Source organism: Podarcis gaigeae (genome assembly GCF_964106915.1).
Source record: "Podarcis gaigeae genome assembly, chromosome: 2".
NCBI classification, from domain to species: domain Eukaryota; kingdom Metazoa; phylum Chordata; class Lepidosauria; order Squamata; family Lacertidae; genus Podarcis; species Podarcis gaigeae.
In genome coordinates, this window is record NC_139679.1 from 60,074,099 (window position 1) to 60,093,789 (window position 19,691).

Below are 19,691 nucleotides of genomic sequence, written 5' to 3' on the forward strand. Positions count from 1 at the left end.
GGAGTGAGATAGCTCAGGTGGGAGAGCATGAGGCTCTTAATGTCAGGGTTTGAGATCCATGTTGGATAAAAAGATTCCTATATTGCCGTGTTTGGGAGTAGATTACCCTTGTGGTCCTTTCCGATTCTATGATTATAGGTTTTAAAATAACACTGAAACCCTAAAGAAGCAGACACTCATGGTAAAGATCCATTCATCCAGCTGGGAACATCTGTTGGAACAAAAATACATTCAGTTCTGAGATTGCTAGGAAATTGACTAGCCAATGCCAATTTTGTTTCATGCATTACCGGTAATTTAAGTAGGGGGAAAAATTCTTCTGTAGATTCCTATCCAGTATTTTGGTACAGCCCATCGGTTTAACACCAATGGACCATGGAAAGTTAATAAGTTCAATGAAGATTGTTCGTACAATGCTGCTTAATGAATTCCTAGTGCTACATACACCTCACCACTGGGTCCCAGTGGCTTCCCAGTATGTTGAGGCATGGTGGACACCTGGTTCGCAAGAGCAAAACACAGAGCCTTCATGTAGATCACGAGACATTTATTAATAAAATGTTGGCCACTTCTGCCCTAGACCATATAAGAACAAGTGACATGTAAGTGGTGACAGGTTCTGTATCCCATTACTAATTCCATGTAATACTTAAAGTTGACCAAAGGCAAGGAAATGTTCTTTCTCCCCCCGGTCCTGTAGTGTGCTTTTAGCACAGCTGCATGAGTTACTCTGACACACTTATTAAAACAGAAACTGATACAGTATAATTGCAGAATGGATGCAGCCCAGATGATATGTAATGCTAAAATTAAAGGCAGAGAGAGAGGGAGAGGGAATAAGGACAATTAAGAGAACTGACAGCGGGAAGAACTGAGGGAGGGGAATTGACTAGGTTCAAACAGCGGTATGGAACAACCCCAGTCTCATCAGCCTCAGAACGTTTTGGATCAACTGTCAAGGTGAGACATCACTGCCCTCCTGGCTTTCTGAACCTGGGAAAAGCTGAGCAGAAAGTTCAAAAACCTGGATTTAGGTAAGATGGGTTGCATTAGGCAGCCCGCCAGCATAGCCAATTGTCAAAAGTGGTGGAGAGCATAAGGTTGAGGAGGGCTAGGTTAGGACAAAGCTGGATGCCTTCCCTACTTTTACTAAAGGTATGTACCTGTATAACTTGAACTCATTCTTTTTTTATGCATCTTTACCCCTTGAATCTCATTAAAGCTGCTGACATCAAACTTTCTTCACTATGCATAGCCTTAGAGTGACGGATGGTCAAACCCACTAAGAAGCATAAGCTCTTGCTTAAGAATAGGTAAAGAGTGATGGAAGAATCTTGTCAATTTAAGCTTCTCATTTTTCCAATCTTAAATTCAGTTTGTGTCATTTCTGCAGCCCATGACATCATCATCATTTAAATGTATGTAAAAATGTCGAAATATATATAAAAATAAAAAAATTGTCCAGTAGCACCTTAGAGACCAACTACGGTAAGTTTGTTCTTGGTATAAGCTTTCGTGTGCATGCACACTTCTTCAGGTACAATGTAAAAATGTGTTTGGCTTTTCAAGCGCAATTCACCTAATACACACAATTTTGTACACAATTTTGCCAGCTGCTTCCTGCAGTATATTGTGTTTTTGCATATTGCTTTCGCAAATGCGCACACTTTTGTGAAGCCATACAGGGCCGGCCCACCCAAGAGGCGAGGTGAAGCAACTGCCTCAGGCAGCGGAGTCCACAGGGGCAGCAGATCTGGTCCCCAGGGAATGCATCATCTGCTGTTGTGGAGGTAGTGGCAGCAACAGCTGCATCTGACATCTCAGCAACCCCCCTAATGACATCTCTACAGTGACCTCTTGGCGAATAGGAGGTGCTGCTTGTCTCCTTCCATCCTTGTTCCTGATGTAGATTGTCACTCCTTATTCTCTGGGAGAGTGCCATTTTGTGGGTCATCTCAGGTGCCAAATGCCTTGGGCTGCCCTGCCACTAATTAACCCATTTCTAAAAACTGGTTCTTATTTTAATCAGAGAAGTGGAAATATTGATGGAGACTGGCATTTTGGTCCCCAGTATATTGGCTCAGGGAGGGTGCATTAGGTGGTTTTGCATTAAAATGGAAACCAAAAGGAATTTTACCCGGGTCCGTAAAGGGTAAAGGGCAATGGGGGGATGGCAGTAGCATAACTGCTCAGCACAGCATGGTGTGGAGTGGGGATTACAAGAATTGTTACACTGTCTTCTTTGAAGGGTGAGTTGGGGTTGACGAACATGTTAAATGTTAAAAGACCAATGCAGAGATCATTAGCCTGCAGCAGGATTTCACACTTCTAATCAAGCAAAAAATAAAAACCATGGCATCAACCATTTAAAATGTTTTTTTTATTCTTTATGTTTCCATTTGTCATAGAAAGAAATATGAAATCTGCATGCAACTTCCTAAATATTTCAAACATTTAAATAGCATATGATAATTTAGCAGTACAATACATTATACGGCAAGATAATAGAGGAAAATCTCCTGCAGTATATTTACAATTGAAAAGGTAGTTTTGTTATTTATAATTTTTTTAAAAAGAGGAATGCACTGCTTACCATTGAAAGTATTACATTCAAAATAAAGATGTTGCTTTGTGACTAAAACAGATATATCCACTCCCCTATCAGAGATTTACCACCTCTCATAAAAGGTACATTTTTAAAAGAGTTTCAGACTACAAATCGATGGAACCATACACAATATACCTGAAGCTTAAAATATCTCAAGCCTTTTAATAATAAGAACCGCAGGTGGGGAAAAATGTGCTTTGTTCGTATTAAACTGCTTTAGAAATATTTTTCCCATACAAAATAACAAAAAGAAAGGGGTAGCATATTACATATTACACCCTCTGCAAGGATTAACAGGTGAACAGCTTATATCCAGTTCAAAATCACTGAAAAACCTTATTTCTGAAATTGTACTGCAGAATGTATCAGGCATCCTACATAGAAAATTTTACCTCAGCTTTTCCTTTGTTCTACAGAAATGGAAATCTTCTACAACTTGAACTCTTTACAATGGCATAGAACATTTCCCAAATGCCAAAGAAGAGACATTATTTTGGAACACCTTTTTTAAAAACAACAACAGCAACAACAACAAAACAAATTAATGATTCGCTGAATGAGCTTATAAAGCCCAGTTTCCAGTAACGGTGATGTATGAACAGCTATTGAATGAAGGTTTTAAAAAACAAAAACAAATGACACCAATTTGTAAATGAAGATTACGTCTCATGAGATTTCTCTCTACAAAGAGGGCTTATATGAAATCTAGTGTGTAAAAGACCCTTATGAAATCTGGCAGCTTTTGTTTTTTATTTTTTACAGCTATAAAATGTAAAAAGTGATCCTTGGTAAAAAGTGCTTTATAACAATATAGATTTTGTGTCTTGTCTTGCGAGAAGTCATCTCCCTCCATTGTCCATCTTTCCCTCATGTCTGCCACAGAATCCCATTTCTTCTGCTAGCTTTCTGCCTTCTTACTCTTCATAAACTCTGCTGAAACAAAAGAACCAAAATAACAGAAGCAGAACTTGCTTTTCAGCTGGCTGGATTTAAACAACAAAACAAGCAACCTCGGAGCCACCCAGGAAACTAAATGCCAAAGCACAATACCTGCCAGCATCCCAAAGCCAATAACTGCTACAAAAGGCTGGTTGCCTTTATGTCATGCCCTCCATAGTCTTAAAATACCTGTCAACATCCTCAAGGCAAGTGAAAGGCTCACCCAGGTAGGTGCCTATTTAAAATGCCGATCTTTCCTGCTATGTCTTAAAGGAAACCCCTAAGGGAGCTGCCTCAGGTGCCAAAATGTCCTGGGGTGGCCCCGAGTATCATATCACTTTAAGCAATCACAGTTTCCCCCAAAGAATTGTGGGAAGTGTAGTTTGTTAAGGATGCATAGCAGGGCCATCTTACCCATAGGCACTAGAGGTCTGGGGCACCTGGGCGCTGGACTTTCAGGGGTGCCAGGCCGAGAGTCCGGGGCCTGAGAGTTAAGTCTGGGGAAGAGCCCGCCCATCGGTCGGAGCACTGCGGTGGGCTCTTCTGCTGGTGGCTCTGCACCACGAGTTCGGGGGCGACCGAGCCAGCGAGACGCTGAGGCAGCTGGCTGGCTCCACCCTCCTGCGTGCCTGGAATTGGGCACCGGGGGGGGGGGCGCCGGGCGGATCTTTGCACCCTGGCACCGCATATGCTTAAGACAGCCTTGATGCTGAGTGGCCTTAGCAGATCCTAATTTTCTTCCCAGGACAACAATTCCCAGCGTTCCCTGGGAAGAGAACTTGATTTAACTCTATGAAAGGACTCTATGAAAGGACCAAGGGGTCTCCTAACCATTCTCAGTGCAATTAATTAACTCTCAGTGTAATTAATTAATGTATTAATTACACTCCCCAGGATACTTTGGGGGAAAGCCATGACTGTTTAAAGTGATAAGATGCTGCTTTAAATCTCCAAGGCAAGAGTGAGCCTTTCAACCTCGCCGTCAAGCTTTTCCCGGACTCTTCCTGCTTCATTCTAGCTGCTCTGCTACTCAAATACGAAATGGTTAGATTCCGTGGGTGGAGAGTTGAATCACCAGCTGCTTTGTAAGTTACCTTATCACATATCTTCAGGGCACTTCCCTGTGAATCTTAAACAAGAGTTTAAGAGTCAATTACCATGGAAGAAGTGTACAAGTACAACAGCAACAGTTGACTGGGCACAGGGGCCTGCATTGTTTATATCAAATTGCTGTAACTTTCAAGCTCCACCAGCACCGTAAGAGAGGTTATGTGACAGGAGAGGCTGTGAATGCCAAGAAATAAGGAAACTGTGAGTCTGTTATTCTGTAGATCTTAGCTGGGTTGTTGGATAGTGTGCTAGACACAGAAGTGTTGTAAAAAGGCAGTTGATAATAGCATAACTCTATACGTAGTATACACCGGAGTTTATTTTTTATACCTAGGACTTCTTTGTAGTTTGTTGTTATATAACTATGGAGAATTGAGTAAGGAGTGTTGGACTCTTTCCTGACTGATTCATTTCAGAGAAATCATTAGGGGGACACATCTTCATCCCTGTAAATTGGGACAGGGGAAAAACGTTTACTAGCTCAACAGCCACTTTGCATTGAGGACAGCCTTTTGGGGACCACATGACAATAGTGGCTGGGAGGCAGGATCGGAGGCAAAAGTGGGTGGCGCAAAGGATGTGACTCACCTAGGGATGATGGAGAATTCCATTGGAAATGGAAATACAGTGGTACCTTGGTTTTTGAGCGTCTCGGAAATCAAAAATTTCGGCTTTCGAACACCGAAAACCTGGAAGTAACTGCTTCGGTTTTCGAATGCTTTTCAGAAGCCAAACATGCCACATAGCTTCGGTATTGAGTTTTCGGGATGTAAATGCTTCCGGAAATGCATGCTTCAGTTTTCGAACGTCAGAAGTTGAAAGGTCTTCTGGAATAGATTACGTTTGAAAACCGAGGTTCCACTGTAGAAGCAGAGATTGCCACAATCGGCCTGTTTGCCCAAGGTCAGAAATAGAAACTGTGCATATAAGTGGTATCCACTATCTTTCTTAAGTACATTATATTTCTTTAATATATTGCTTCCTGCATTGTTTTGATACTTCCCTTGCATTCTGAAATCCTGGACAGCTGCTGCCAAGTGAGAGTAGACAATGTTAATCTGGATGGACCAATGGTCCTCCTTGTTATAAGGCAGCTTCCTGTGTTTCTTTAGCATGTTTGAGAGTCATAGAGCTTCCATTCCAATATATCAATCAATTTTACAACTGTGCAAGTATTATTGTCCCCATATTGGCAGTGGAGTGAGCGATGGTGATTTACTTAAGGCTCCCTAGTGAGTTCATGGCAGGAGCAAAATGCAAACCATGAACTTCCTGACTCTCATTGCAATCTCTCAGACACTTTGATGCACCACTCAACACCACATAAAGCTAAGGATCTGAAATCCCAACTGTAGTTTTGCCTTCAGTCAGGCAGAGCTTCTGAATTTAAACTGGTGCAGGCAAGACAGAATATTCAACAAATGTGGATTTCCGTCTTTTTTGCCATCCCATAAGAGCAAACTGGAAAGATGTCAGAGTGCATATTCAGCCACTTTTTTTGCTGAAAAGGTTGTGGAATGATTTTTGAAACTACAATGTGAATATTTGCCAGAGGAATCCTGTGCAAGTCCCACTCTGTTCAATAGAGTTTACTTCTAGGTAAGTGCATATAGGGTTGCAGTCTCAAAAATGAACAACATAAAACTTCTTTTTAAAATGGTTGTGGGGAGGCAATCCAGTTGCTGCAGTTATACAAACAAGCTATGAAGCAGCACGCCATACTTGGGATTGGCCTTATTTCTGGGAAGGAGACGTGCAGGCTTTCATTGCATTTATCTTTTTAAAGCCTCTAATACCTAATTAAAAAATTAATCTGTGAGCTGTGTCCAGCTTCTCCTGGCAAAATCCCCACTGACCTCTATGGCAGTGGGATTGGATTCCGTGGCTCGCATGTTCAGTGTTTTGTCTGTCCCTTAAGCTTGTATTACAAGGGAGGTTCGCATGCAATCAGGCTCTTTGTTCTTAATAGTTCATCTGCTTCTGCTGTTTCACCCCAGGGCAGGTGCGCTGAAGTTCAATGAACCCTGATGCTGAAGGAAATCGCTATTTATATAAGCCTCTATTCATCCAAGCTATAGGGAGAAGCAAAGGTGCTTCCATGATCAATGTTCTGGCTTTTTAACCTAGGAAAGAGAAGTTTACTTTGTTCTTTCACCATGAGCTTCTTGGGTGAGCTCAGGGTTAGACGTGTAACAAAGATTTTTGCGGAACGCTAATGTTGCTTTAGTTACTTAAGATTCAAAGATTTGCTGCACCAGTGCTCACCCAGAGGCATTGTAGCCACTGTGCCAACGTAACGCCAGAAATTACAGCATCAATCTGGAATTTGCCGGTATAATAAGGCAATACAGAGGGTGACATGTTATATTCCTGTGAGCATAACTGAACTTTCCCAAAATCTGAAGGCTAATCTTAAAGGGCTGTTATCTGCAGAGTGGTAAATGAACGGTAGGCAGTTGCATGAGTGAAACAGAGCCAGAGGCTCTTATGTGGCATAATGCATAATAAATACAGCTATTGAAATGGGTCTCTAGTTGAGCATGTTACGAACCACAGTTTCAGTTGCTTTTTGTCTGAAGAAAAATAGCTGAACTTATGCGACATGGGGCATCTTAACCATCATAAATTGCTTACCGCAGATCTTAAACCCGAGACCTACATAGTATTAGAGATCTAACTAGTGTACCATCACACTGAGCTCTGCCCAAAACAAAGAATCATGGGGTGTGGAGAGGTTATATATGTGGGAGTCATCCAAGCAGCGCATTGGCCAGAACAGGTCATGTGGCATAGTCTGTTCTCTCTAAGAACATCCTTGTTAGACCAGAATAATGGTCAATTCTCCCTTAATAGCATCTTTATTATAACATTTGGTTAATGTATAGAGAATAATTTGATTCCTGTCAGGAAAGTGAAATGTCACAAATCTGCAGGTGTCTAATTTCCTATTGCCTTGAGCATTAAAAGAAACAACAATCCACAACAATCCTATGTATGTTTACTCAGAAGTATTCCACATTGAGTTTGATAGGGCTTACTCAAAAGTTAGGGGTATAGGATAGCAGCAATTAAAACATTTTCATTCACAAACTTTGGGAGAGTCGGTGAAAGCAATCATTAAGGACCCTTTTCAGAGGACAATGTTTAACTAGCATTTAATTGGGGCCTGTTGTCTGATCTTTATCTACTGCATTCACCATATTAGCATCGCTGTATGCAAGCAGGACTTAGAACAAAGCACATCTTCAGTGCTATAGCTCAGTACTGGAAGCTGCAAAGTAATATGAAAAGAATTCACCTGATCATAAACAAAGTGCTTTTTTTCAGCCCACCAGTGAATGTACTTCAAGGGAAAGGGGGCAGGTTTTAGAGCAGGAATAGTGAGCCTGTGTTCTTGCGAATGAGATTGGACTCCAACTCACATCAGCCTCAAGCATTGGTCAATTAAATTTTACCCATTGGAATAGACTTAACTTAATCATGCTCATTACTTTCAGGGGATCTACTCTGAGCAACCTAGCAGTTCGAGAGCATGTCAAAGTGCAAGTAGATAGATAGGTACTGCTCTGGCGGGAAGGTAAACGGCATTTCCGTGCACTGCTCTGGTTTCGCCAGAAGCAGCTTAGTCATGCTGGCCACATGACCTGGAAAAACTGTCTGTGGACAAACATCGGCTCCCTCGGCCCGTAAAGCGAGATGAGTGCCACAACCAGAGTCGTTTGCTACTGGACTTAACTGTCAGGGGTCCTTTACCTTTACCTTTTACTCTGAGCAAAGCCTAGCTGAATACCACCCATTGTTTCCACTTTACACTTACAGTGGTACCTTGGGTTAAGTACTTAATTCGTTCCGGAGGTCCGTTCTTAACCTGAAACTGTTCTTAACCTGAAGCACCACTTTAGCTAATGGGGCCTCATGCTGCTGCCACGCTGCCAGAGCACAATTTCTGTTCTCATCCTGAAGCAAAGTTCTTAACCCGAGGTACTATTTCTGGGTTAGTGGAGTCTGTAACCTGAATCATATGTAACCTGAAGCGTATGTAACCCGAGGTACCTCTGTACAGGTTTGTTGTGTAGTTATATGACTTGTTTCAGCATCCCTATGTATTTAAATGAGACAGCAAACATGACCCTTTAGACGGTGGGTGAAAGCAGCCAAGCTTTTTTGTTGATGTGGGGGTTATACTGTTTGCCATTTCAGACCAGGCTATGCAACTTCGTGTGTGTGTGTGTGTGTGTGTGTGTGTGTGTGTGTAAAATACAGTGACCTGTCAGAGAAAGAATTAACGTGATCAGTCTGACAACCCAGAGGAATCCAGAAATTAAGAATTAAGCCCTTGGCCTCAGGCAGCCCTCTTCTCACCAGACATCCTCAGTTTTGTGGCATCTGGATGTCTAGGCAGGTTTACATCTGACTTGCCTTGCTCTTTACAAGCCAAAGGCAGATTCTTAGCATTATTTAAACATAAGATCTTGAGTATTTTATTTCCTCTGTGGTAGCCTTTAAAAAGTAAACAAGAGGAAATGAGGTTACATAATAGTTGACATTTAGCAGTGTAAACCATTTTCTCTCCGGCTTCCCAAGTACTACCGCAAGAGCGCTGGCAGACAATCAGGCGAAACTATCAGCATGACTGAGGAAGGGACAAAAAAACCCCCAAAACAAAACAAGGCTCTCTAGGAAGCAAGTCCTATTGGACTTGATGGCACTTACTTCTGAGTAAACATCTTCATTTCACAGACAGGCTAAATTACTGTCCCAGGATTTGAGTCAGTACCTGCCAAGGCCTTCACGCCAGCCTTGTTTGTCTGACGTGGTTCCTGAATGTCACCCAGACAGCTCAGAATGCTGTAGAGTACATGAAGTGTGTCCCACTTGATGTTCACAACAACCCTGTGATGTAGTTTTGTTCAGTGTGTGCGATTGGCCATGGCTGCCCAATGAGCTTCATAGCTGAATGTGGATTTGAACTCAATTTAAGCCAGCCACTCTCAAACTCTTTAACCACTATGCCACACTGTCTTTCTCAAAAACTAATTGTGCTCAAAAATAGCTGCAGCTGCTGCACTTACTCATATTCATACTATGCATTTAACAGCTGCACAGTGACAATACAATTCAAGAGAATGACACCTGCCATAAAGATAGTCACAATAAAATCAAAAGAGCCAAGGATTTGGAGGAATGAGGCAAAAAAGGAAGAGGAAGTAGTAGAAGGAGTTCCAATTTGTGGATTGATTTCTGCTACTACATTGGCTGATGGATCTAGTTGTTTGGTCCTTAAGCTGACTTGGATTTATGCTTAAGCCCTTGTGTCCAAATTGCGAAATAAAAATGGAACTGTCATCTGAAATATTTGATGTTTTTTGAAATCTGGGATTTAACTTGACAGCTCAACGCTTTCCCTTTAAATTACATTGATACCACACTTCCGATATGAAAGCCAGCAGCGATGTCACACTTGTCACTGTGATTTATGGGTCAAGTGTTCAAGTTAGACAGAGACATCTTTTCCCAGAATAAACACATGTACTTAATAACGCAAGATACCTCTTGCTCATAGGGACCGGAGGCTGTCCTGTGCTCTGGACACGAGTGATACCCACCTCTCTTTCTCTTTCCATATTGTGTACCACTTAAGTAATCTTTTGGTACTCGGGAGTTTGGGATGCAAGCAGTACTGGTGGCCACCTCGGAATCGGGATTTCATTGTGACTCTGAAAGGAAAGACAAGTTGTGAAGATGGAGCTGCCGTAATAATGTTAACAAATATGGATTCTTAACAGAACGATAGCTAGCAGTCTAATCCTAAGAGAATGTTATATAGCACTGGTCCCCCATCTCCCCCACCCCATCCTGCAGTGTGTTACATACATGCCATATTGTTGTTTGCTGCACTAATGCCTCCAATCCCAGTTGGTTGGGGTGGATGTGATGTCATGGAATGTTTATGGACATTCCAACTCTGAATAGGGCTGTCTCATTTGAAGTCCATTTGGAAGCCCATGCATTGCGAACAGATTGTCAGTGTCATTGAGCTTCGACAGCACCCATCACCTGCTGGAGGGGAGAAAAGCAAGACTGGATACAGTCTTCTTCCTGCCAGAATGGCAAGCAGCTGACTAGACCAACTATTTGTTGGCTGGGGAATGTACAAGAATAGGACGCCATCAAGCATGGGTCATCAATGGCACAATTCCAGGTGGCTAAATGGATTATTTTTCACTAAGAGTAGATTGAGGCAACCATGTGCTGCTTGGAAGCAGCTGCTGGGGCTAGCAAAGTGAATCAAAGTTGATCTCTGGGGATCTAGTGAGCCTTTTTGGTGTCACAGCTGTCAGAAGATTCTCAGGGTTGCCACACCCTCTTGGGGTGGCCACTTGTGCATGCATGGCCTAAGAAGAGAACTTGCATCACCATGAAAGAGGACCCCAAGCTCCATAAAATTTGCTCATGGTAATTTGTATGTATGAGTGCAAATAATCACTATAATTTAAAGAATCTCAAAATCCAAGAATTGTACAGTTGGAAGGGACCACAAGGATCATCTAGTCCAACCCTCTTCAATGGAGGAATCTTTTTGCACAACATGGGACTCACACCCATGACTCTGAGATTAAGAGTCTCATGCTCTACCAACTGAGCTATCAGAAGACCCCAGCGGATGTGTGTGTGTGCCTGCTCAGTCTGCTGCCCAGATGGTCATTGTCAAGGTTTATAGACTACTTCAAGGCTCCTGCTCCCCCTTTTTATGTGGTTTCTTATTTTTAAATGAACGTCAGATAAACAGACCTTCAAAACAGAGGACTGCCCTCTGACACATGGTCACCCTATATCCATACAAGCAGCCCATTAATTTCATTGGGTTTGGCAAAGCTGTGAAGCTTTCCATGTCATGTTTAGTCTTTGCCTGGCCAACAATAAATTTGTCTTGCATCAGCCAGACATTCGCTCTCTTCCTTTACTTTGCAGTATAATGACTTTCCTTCCAGTCTGTTCAGACCTCAGGGTATTGTGTCCCCAGCGTTCCAGCTTTTCTTTCTTGTCTATGTCTGCAAAAGGTTCAGCTTTCCAACACAGTCTTACACTGAGTCAGCTAAATAATTATCCCACTCTCCTATTTTCAGACCTGATTAGCAACAGCTTTTATATCTACCGCTCCAGGATTTCAAATATATCTAGATATATATTTCCCAGCTGTACTCCTTAAAATTCCTTACCTGAGATGGAATGTGGAATATTTTAATGGCAAAGCCATGCAAACAAGCAATGACTGACAGAACACAATGTTCTGACTACGTAAAGTCTGATGCATTTTTTAAAAGGATTTTAATCGCTTTTGGGTTGTTGTTTTTTATTACCACAACGACTCCAGAAAAATCTAGCAGTTGTTAACAAATCTCTTGTTGTTTCTTTGAAAAGAATGGGATTCCAGTCAAAATGAAGAAAATGATCGTGTCATGACGGTTTCTTCATGAAAAGTTTGTTTCTGAAATACTGCAATAATTCTACATGCAGAAATGTGGGAGGAGATTGTTAGGAAAGGCTGCCACACATTTCTCTCTCTCTCTCTCTCTCTCTCTCTCTCTCTCTCTTTCTTTCTTTCTTTCTTTCTTTCTTTCTTTCAATACTGATAATAACAACTAAATTTATGTAACATTTAAGAGGTGGCTCTTGCAGCAGTTTGCAAATTTAGTCAAAACTCCCACTCCGTGCTGCAACAAAGTGCAACCAAACACACAAAAACATTCCTGGTTCAGTCTCTTCTACGCTAATTTCCTTCAGAGCAGCGTTGCAGTTTCAAACATTTAAAAGAAAAGGAGAAAGGGAAAGGAGGAGGAGATATACTGAGAGAGAACAAACTTTTAGGGCTGTGAAAATGTATCTGAAATATTGAACAACGTCAGCTGTTCTTGAAAAAGATGAGAAGGGAGAGTTTTGCACTCTGGACCTTGTTTCATATCTAGAGCTCCACTCCCAAGCGGGCTTAACTGTGTGTGTTTTCTTGATGATTTTTCAGGGAGAGTGTAAAGTTTCTCTAATGGGCATTTCATTTATGTTTGTACCTCACGGCTTCTGCCTTTTCATTTGGCTGCCAAATCTGGCTGAGCTTCTAAAGGTCTGGAGCACACGTCTCTCCCATACCCATCCTGGAGAAGCTTGCTATTGTTTTTTCCTTGACGGCCTTTCAGCGTCCTTCTACTGCTGGCATCTTGTTTGTGAGAGCATACTGCTGTTTGGTTTTCCCATCAGGCAGGCAAACTCCGAGGCCCAGACTCCAGTCCTTGGCAGCCAAGGCTTGGGCAGGAAAGCCTCGCACTGCTTTTGTTATGCTGATGCACGTTTCTGAACTCTTTGTCAGCCCTGGGTTACTGATGTAATGGAGACATAACTGTGTATGCGAGCTGACTGGGAAACTGCTACCTCCGCACCTTGTGGGAGTTTGCTAATTTGTAAGGACCTGTCAGGAAAGGAGGTCACTGGCACATCGGTCCACATGGAGGGAGGGTGGAACACCCATTTCCTGGTGTTCACATAGAAACTCTGGCTCATATTTTTGGACGGAGGAAAGAGAGAGCAAAAAGGGAGGGGTGGCCTTCTTCCTTGGCGATGGAGTGAACGGTCTGGCCTGCTATTCCAGTACACAAGGTAGGAAGAAAATTCTGCATCCCCACCTTCCTCTTGGCTGGCTCAGCCACTCCTTTTTCTGGCCCAGTTTTTCCCACTAAGCTACAATACCAGCCATACCAATGAATTACTGTCCTGAACTTGCCAGTTCTTCCTGGGAGTTTCTGAAGGCAATTTTCTCTCACCATCCGAGGACCACCTGAGTCTCCATCACATGCTCTTGGGTTTGTTGCCCTCCTAGGACTATGCATGAGACGAAGGAAGCTCAGAAATTCAGTTTTCTTCTGTCCAGCCTCCAACACTCATTGGCCATGGACTTCTAAATTGCAACCACTGCTATGCTGCTACTTTGAATGTGATGTAGCTGCATATATTGGCACCACCCTATGTTTCTATATCTACAGGAGGCGGTTCTGAACTCCCATCAGCTCCAGGCAACATGGTCCAACAACATCATGCTCAGCAAGTAGAGCAGAAGAGACTCTTAATCTCAGGGTTGTCAGTGTGAGACCCACACTGAGCAAAATATTCCTGCATTACAGGGTGTGCACCAGATAACCCTTGCGGTCCCTTCCAACTCTACAATTCTGTTCCTATGATCATGTTCAGGGATGATGGAAATTATAGTCCAACACTATGTAGAGCACAGAACACTTGATGTATGGAATGCTATTTCCAGAGGCAGTATACCCTGATTACCAAATCCTAGGGGGAAATAGTAGTGAACAAAAAATGAACATACTCGCTTTTTATGTACTTCTGGAATATTCTTCCTAGGTAAAACCACCTGGTTGTCTCACTGACTTCTTTCCCCCCTTATGCAAATATATTTGTTTGTTCAGAAGACATTTCTTGACTGCTTCTTTTACTAACTCTGCTGCTGCAGCAATGATACTATTTATCCAGGCTGAATGTTGATTGCATGATTGATGTACTGGTGGGATTTTGTGTTATAATTGTGCTTTTGTGATGCTTCCTGGATTTTAATATTTTTAATTGTGCATTTGGCAGAAAATGTGCCTCATACGATTTTAAAGAAACAAGGGTTTGCTGTTGAATCCTGAAACTCTGAATCCACCTGAGTTCAGCTCTTGCAGAATCTTAGTGCATTACGGCAAACCTGTTAAACTAGGCTAGATTGAGCCAGGGAGTCATGGAGAAAAGTGCCGGACTCCAGATTGCAGTGGAGAGAAAGTTCACGGAGATAAAACCTTTTCTTGTGAGTTAGGCATGCATAGGAAATTTTTCTATTGGAGTTCCCCCCGGATTCTGAATTATCTGAAATTGTGTGCAGAGCAGTACTGATACAATAGCAACCTTCCATCTTTCTGTTTTTGATTTCTGGATTCCGTTTAGGATTCTGCACACGTACGGTTTTACTCTTTTTCCAGGTTCTGTCTCCCCACTTCCCCTCCCGCCTTACTGGTTAGCAATCTGCAGAAGCACACATATGTGCATTTATTTAAAAAAGAGCAAAAAAATGAATCTTTATGTTATTGTACAAATACACAAAAAGGGGGAGTTACAGACTTTAAACTATGAAAACTGTGCATGTGCCAATTCCTAAAATTTATTTTAGAATTATCAACAATAAGCTGGGCAAAATGCAAGGCAGAGCCGACCTGTTAAAATGAATGGGCAAAATGGAAGAAGGGGTGCCTGCTGATCTCTGTTAGCAGCCAGGCGTGCTGAGGACAGTACATTTGAAGAGAAGAGCAATGCCAAAAACACAAGCCAGGCAGTTTCAAATAACTAGAATATGGGTGGTGGCGGTGGGGACCTTCTTCCTAAACTATATGAGTATAGTTGTTCAGTTCATTCCAATGCAGGAATGTCAGTATATGGATTAACTCATTTATTTCTTATAAAGAGATTTAGCAGAAATGTGTATCTAGTCACTGAAACAGCATTTAAGAAGTCTGTCCCATATAATGTATTTTGGGATTATGAAAGTGGAAATTATTATTATTTAGAAATATCAACATGGGTGTCAAATCAGTGTCTTGGGCATTATGAGTTGCATCCAATCATGCAAGCCATAGGATCCTCACACAATCTACCTTTCTCTACCCTTCACCCCCTTTCTCTGTACCCCCCGAAAAGCCTCTGCATCCGAACAGTGTAGGCTGTGTCTTATGGGGCTGCAATGAGAGTGGGGATAATCTGGAATCAGGCAGAAGAAGCCTTGATCATTAAGGGAAGTGTAGTCAAATGTGCTTTGATGGAGAAACAGGTTTCTACTGGGAATGTGCTAATCAGCATAATTGTAAGAAAGCTTTGCCCCATTCAAAATATTTCCAATGTAATCAGGGAATACAACATAGTTACAAGCACACACCTCTTTTAGGCTTAAAAGATGCCTGTATCTTTACCCAACATGAGTAAAAGTAGCTGTGGGGAGAGGGGTCAGTGGAGAATGGAATAAAAGGAAAGTTCTATAAAGTCCAACATCCAAAAAAAGAATCATAGAACACCATGAAATGTATAACTCTGCCCTGTGAAAAAAAAATCAGATGAGTTTTGGCAATTTGCTTGGTAGGCTTAGTTTGATCCGAAGAAAAACTATTTGTGCTTCCCACTAGAAAAGCAGATCATGATGTATAGACATGTTTGGAGGCTTTTATAAAGTTACTATAAAATAGAAGACTTTGCTTTGCCCACAGAGCTTTGCATTAAACTACTGATCACTGGCTAATATGCTTTGCTCTCAATACTTTATGAGAACCACTGTAATCAAAACATAGGTTGCCAGGGGTTCAATTTCAAACCAGCTCATCCAAGTGTAGTATGGTTTGCTTTTAGCACATGGTTCACACAACAACTGTCCGCCTATCTGACAAGTGTTTTCCATTTTCTTGAACACCTGAGCATTTCTGTCACTGCAACAGAAATCAATGGGCATCAGCTGCTTCCAGTGTGGAAATAAGTGGTCTATACTGTGGACTCACCCATTGACCTTAAGCCAAGGAGTGCAAAGATGCTATTTCTGGTCATTTTCTTTCATACCAACCATTTCCCAACCACTGAAAACCATATAATCTTTCTCATTTCTAGGAACATTCCATTCAGCGGCAGATGGAGCAAAGCTAAAAATCAGAATCGGATGGATACACTGGAGGCCTTAATCTGCTGTCCGTAAAGTGAGTAGATACAGGTCATTAAGTGAGGATTTGTTCCCAGTCACGTTGACTGGTTCTTAACCTCTAGGTGTGTCCCAATCCACAATTAGCCACCAGTTGTTTGGCATTGCAGCAGGTTCCCAGAACCTTTCAGTGCAGCGGGCCAGTCCCAGACAACAACAGAGATGTTGTGAGTCCTGAAAATGGCCATTTCCCCTTTCCATATGCCCACTCCCATGCCCCCCACATTAGATTTACCATTTGGAAGCGACTGAGCTTCTTTCTGGCAACCTTGCTATGACTGAGAGGGCTGTTGTGCATAAGGAGGGTTGGGTTGTGTTTCTAGCAGCAGCTGACGCAAACAAGACCCAGTTGTGATGCAACACTGCCTTCTCTCTCTCTCTCTCTCTCTTTCTAAGTAGGGAACAAGTTGGTTACCACTTGTTATGTAACTAGTTCCAAAGGCAGCATCCCAAGGAGGAATTCTAATTGTTTTATTTCATAATGTTGGCCTGGCCCCATTCCGACAAATGACATGGCAGTGTGAAAACAAATAAACAAAAAGTTTCAGACTTTTAATTTGGCACGCCTCACAAGAAATGCCTAAGCAGAAATGATCTCATTCAAAGTTGTGCAAGTTGAAACAGGTCCCCGAAGATAGAGAGGTAATGTTTATATTTGAGGCTGAGCACTTTGATTTATTGACACTGGTTACTCCACGCAATGAAGAGGTGTTCCACATGTACAAGCCAATATTTATGTGGAAGTTCAATTCCACCGAGTGTGATGGGATTTATGGCAACCTTATGGTGCAATCCTGAACTCAATTGCTTTAAGCCCACTGGAGAGAATGGGATGAAGGTTGCAATCCTATATTAACTTATCTGAAAGTAAGTCCCATTGACCTCAGTGGGGCTTACTTCCGAGTAATGTATAGGATTATACTGTCAAGCACTTGTGCAATATTGCAGCCTTCTATAGCAGATATTTGGAAGCTCAATGAAATAAAGATAGATGATAGATAGATAGATGATAGATAGATGATAGATAGATAGATGATAGATGATAGATAGATAGATAGATAGATAGATAGATAGATAGATAGATGATAGATGATAGATAGATAGATAGATAGATAGATAGATAGATGATAGATAGATATAGATAGATAGATGATGATAGATAGATAGATAGATGATAGATAGATATAGATAGATAGATGATAGATAGATAGATGATAGATAGATAAGGCACCTAATGTTGCTCATTACATTTATGGGCATTTTAATATTACCCTCATAAGCCTTGTCTTCTTTTCTAGCAATTTACAATTAAGCAGATTTACTATATCAGAGACAGATGGAACATTTTCATAACAGTTACCAATTGTGCTGGGTTTAACATGTTACCATACTGTCATAGGCATTTTCTCCCTCTTTAAAACATTAAAAAGGCAGAAAAACAATCTGATTGATACAAACATATTTATTTTGATAGTGCCCTTAAAAAAAAAAAAAAGGTGTGACTTACATGATCATTCTTTCCTTGCAATATGGATACTTTGGCTTCTCTTCCAGCTTTTGTATATCACTGAATCTTATCTTGGGGCCCTTTCTTGCGCATCTGCATTTTGATCCTAGAAGAAAAAGTATTTACCCATTTGTGTGTATAAAATTCATTTCATATTATACATGTCCTTATCACTGCTCCCAAACTCTCTTTAATTCACGAGCTATTTAAACATATACAGTATAGAAAAAGTTCATCTTTTCTACAGTTTAATATGAAAGAGCACATAACTGTATTTTTTATCTAGGCTAGTTGTAATCCTAAGCAACATATTGCAAAAAACAAAAGTTTTTCACTGAGCAAGATCTTAAGATTGCAACCATTGTATATGGTTAAGTGAATTCCCCTGAAGTTAGTAGACTCCCCAACCAATTTATGTAAGTAAGAGCTAATAAGTTGACTAGGACTAATTCACAAGTACGGTAAGTGTGCACAGGTCTGCAATCTTTTGTATTTGAAGCCATGTGGCGGTCCTGTCTTTTAAAAGTGCACCTGCTGTGATCAAACTTTGTAAAAAATATGCACATTAAGATAAATAAACAGTCAAGCCACACTATTCAGGTGATGGTTAAATATAACTTTTGCTACTGATTGCTTCTTTTTAAAAAAAATTGGAAAAGGAATATAAAGACTTCTGAATTCTTTTGGAATTATTTGATATACAAATTGTCAAAGCAGCATCTGAGCTGGGCAAAAATCAGCCCTTCAAATTAAAGGGTGGCCAATTCAAAACCATTCCCAAGAGCATGGGACCAGTACTTAATGGGCTGCAGAGTTTGGCTGAAACTGTACCGGTCAAAGTTCTAGTTACTTTCCCCAGTGTGCATTAATGTGTGTGAATTCACCATTCCAAAGGAGTCCACACCAGATTAAATGCAAAGGGAATATTTCCTGTGATACGCAGCTCAGCTCAGCTAACTTTGGGAAGAAGCTGGGGTTTCTGCTTTTCTGGTGTTCTTGCTATACAAATCTATAGCTTAAAATATATTTGCTCTGGGATTTTATTTTATTTTTTAGTTCAGGTGTCAGTTGCTTCTAAGTACATTTCAAAACTATTTCAACAAGCGGTAAAAGTGAAATGTGTGTGCATGAGAGAAAGAGAAAAAGAGAGGGAGGGAGGGAATGAGGGAGAGAGAAAAGGTGCTGAAATGCATGGTAAGTGAATAACCTGTAACTTACCTTCCACGCTGGTAAAGCAGATTACAATGAACAGTAAGAGGAAAACTGCTGTCAAGAGCTTCATGATAAGAAGACCTGGAGGAGCCTAAAGGTATGCTCTCTTAGATTTCACTTGGATAAACTGCTGTCTTTCCTTTGCCTCTTTGATCAGACGCACTGGTCAGACTGAGACTTGGTGTTGCCACACTATAGATTGCAATGTGAATGAATGCCTATGATCTGCTCTCTCCTGGTTGCTGCTGCTGCTGCTATTGCAGCCCTGTCGGTTTCAGCTGCTGTCTGTCTGCGCTCTGCCGCTTCCCTCCTCTTTTAAAACAGCTCCCGCTGCCCTTTCCTCAAACTCATTAATATGCAGAGAGACTAAATTACTTTCAGCAATTTCGCAACCCCAAAAAAGGGGGAGGGACTTACAGGGAACGAAAATAACTGATTCTGCTGAAGGCACCGAGTATTTTAGAGGATAACATACACTGCAGAGAAGGAGAAGATGAGGAGGAGGGGGGGGATTGAGAAAGAGGTGGCTTTTAACTCTCTGCCCC

At 41.5% G+C, this 19,691-nt stretch overlaps 1 protein-coding gene across 2 annotated transcripts; it reads right to left on the reverse strand.

Annotated features, from left to right (window-relative positions):
- Nucleotides 1-2,360: 2,360 nt before the first annotated feature.
- CXCL14 (C-X-C motif chemokine ligand 14) lies at nucleotides 2,361-19,644 on the reverse strand. 2 transcript variants are annotated; one of them, XM_083728674.1, is made up of 4 exons: nucleotides 19,153-19,644; nucleotides 17,935-18,040; nucleotides 10,264-10,374; nucleotides 2,361-3,538 (listed from the first exon to the last, which is right to left on the reverse strand). In XM_083728674.1, the coding sequence occupies exons 1-4, from the start codon at nucleotides 19,214-19,216 to the stop codon at nucleotides 3,523-3,525; spliced, it is 297 nt and encodes a 98-aa protein (XP_083584800.1). In that variant the 5' UTR covers nucleotides 19,217-19,644; the 3' UTR covers nucleotides 2,361-3,522. The 2 variants fall into 2 exon arrangements, with proteins under 2 accessions (XP_083584800.1, XP_083584799.1); XM_083728673.1 differs by having other exon boundaries at nucleotides 2,361-3,541; nucleotides 19,153-19,484.
- Nucleotides 19,645-19,691: the final 47 nt, after the last annotated feature.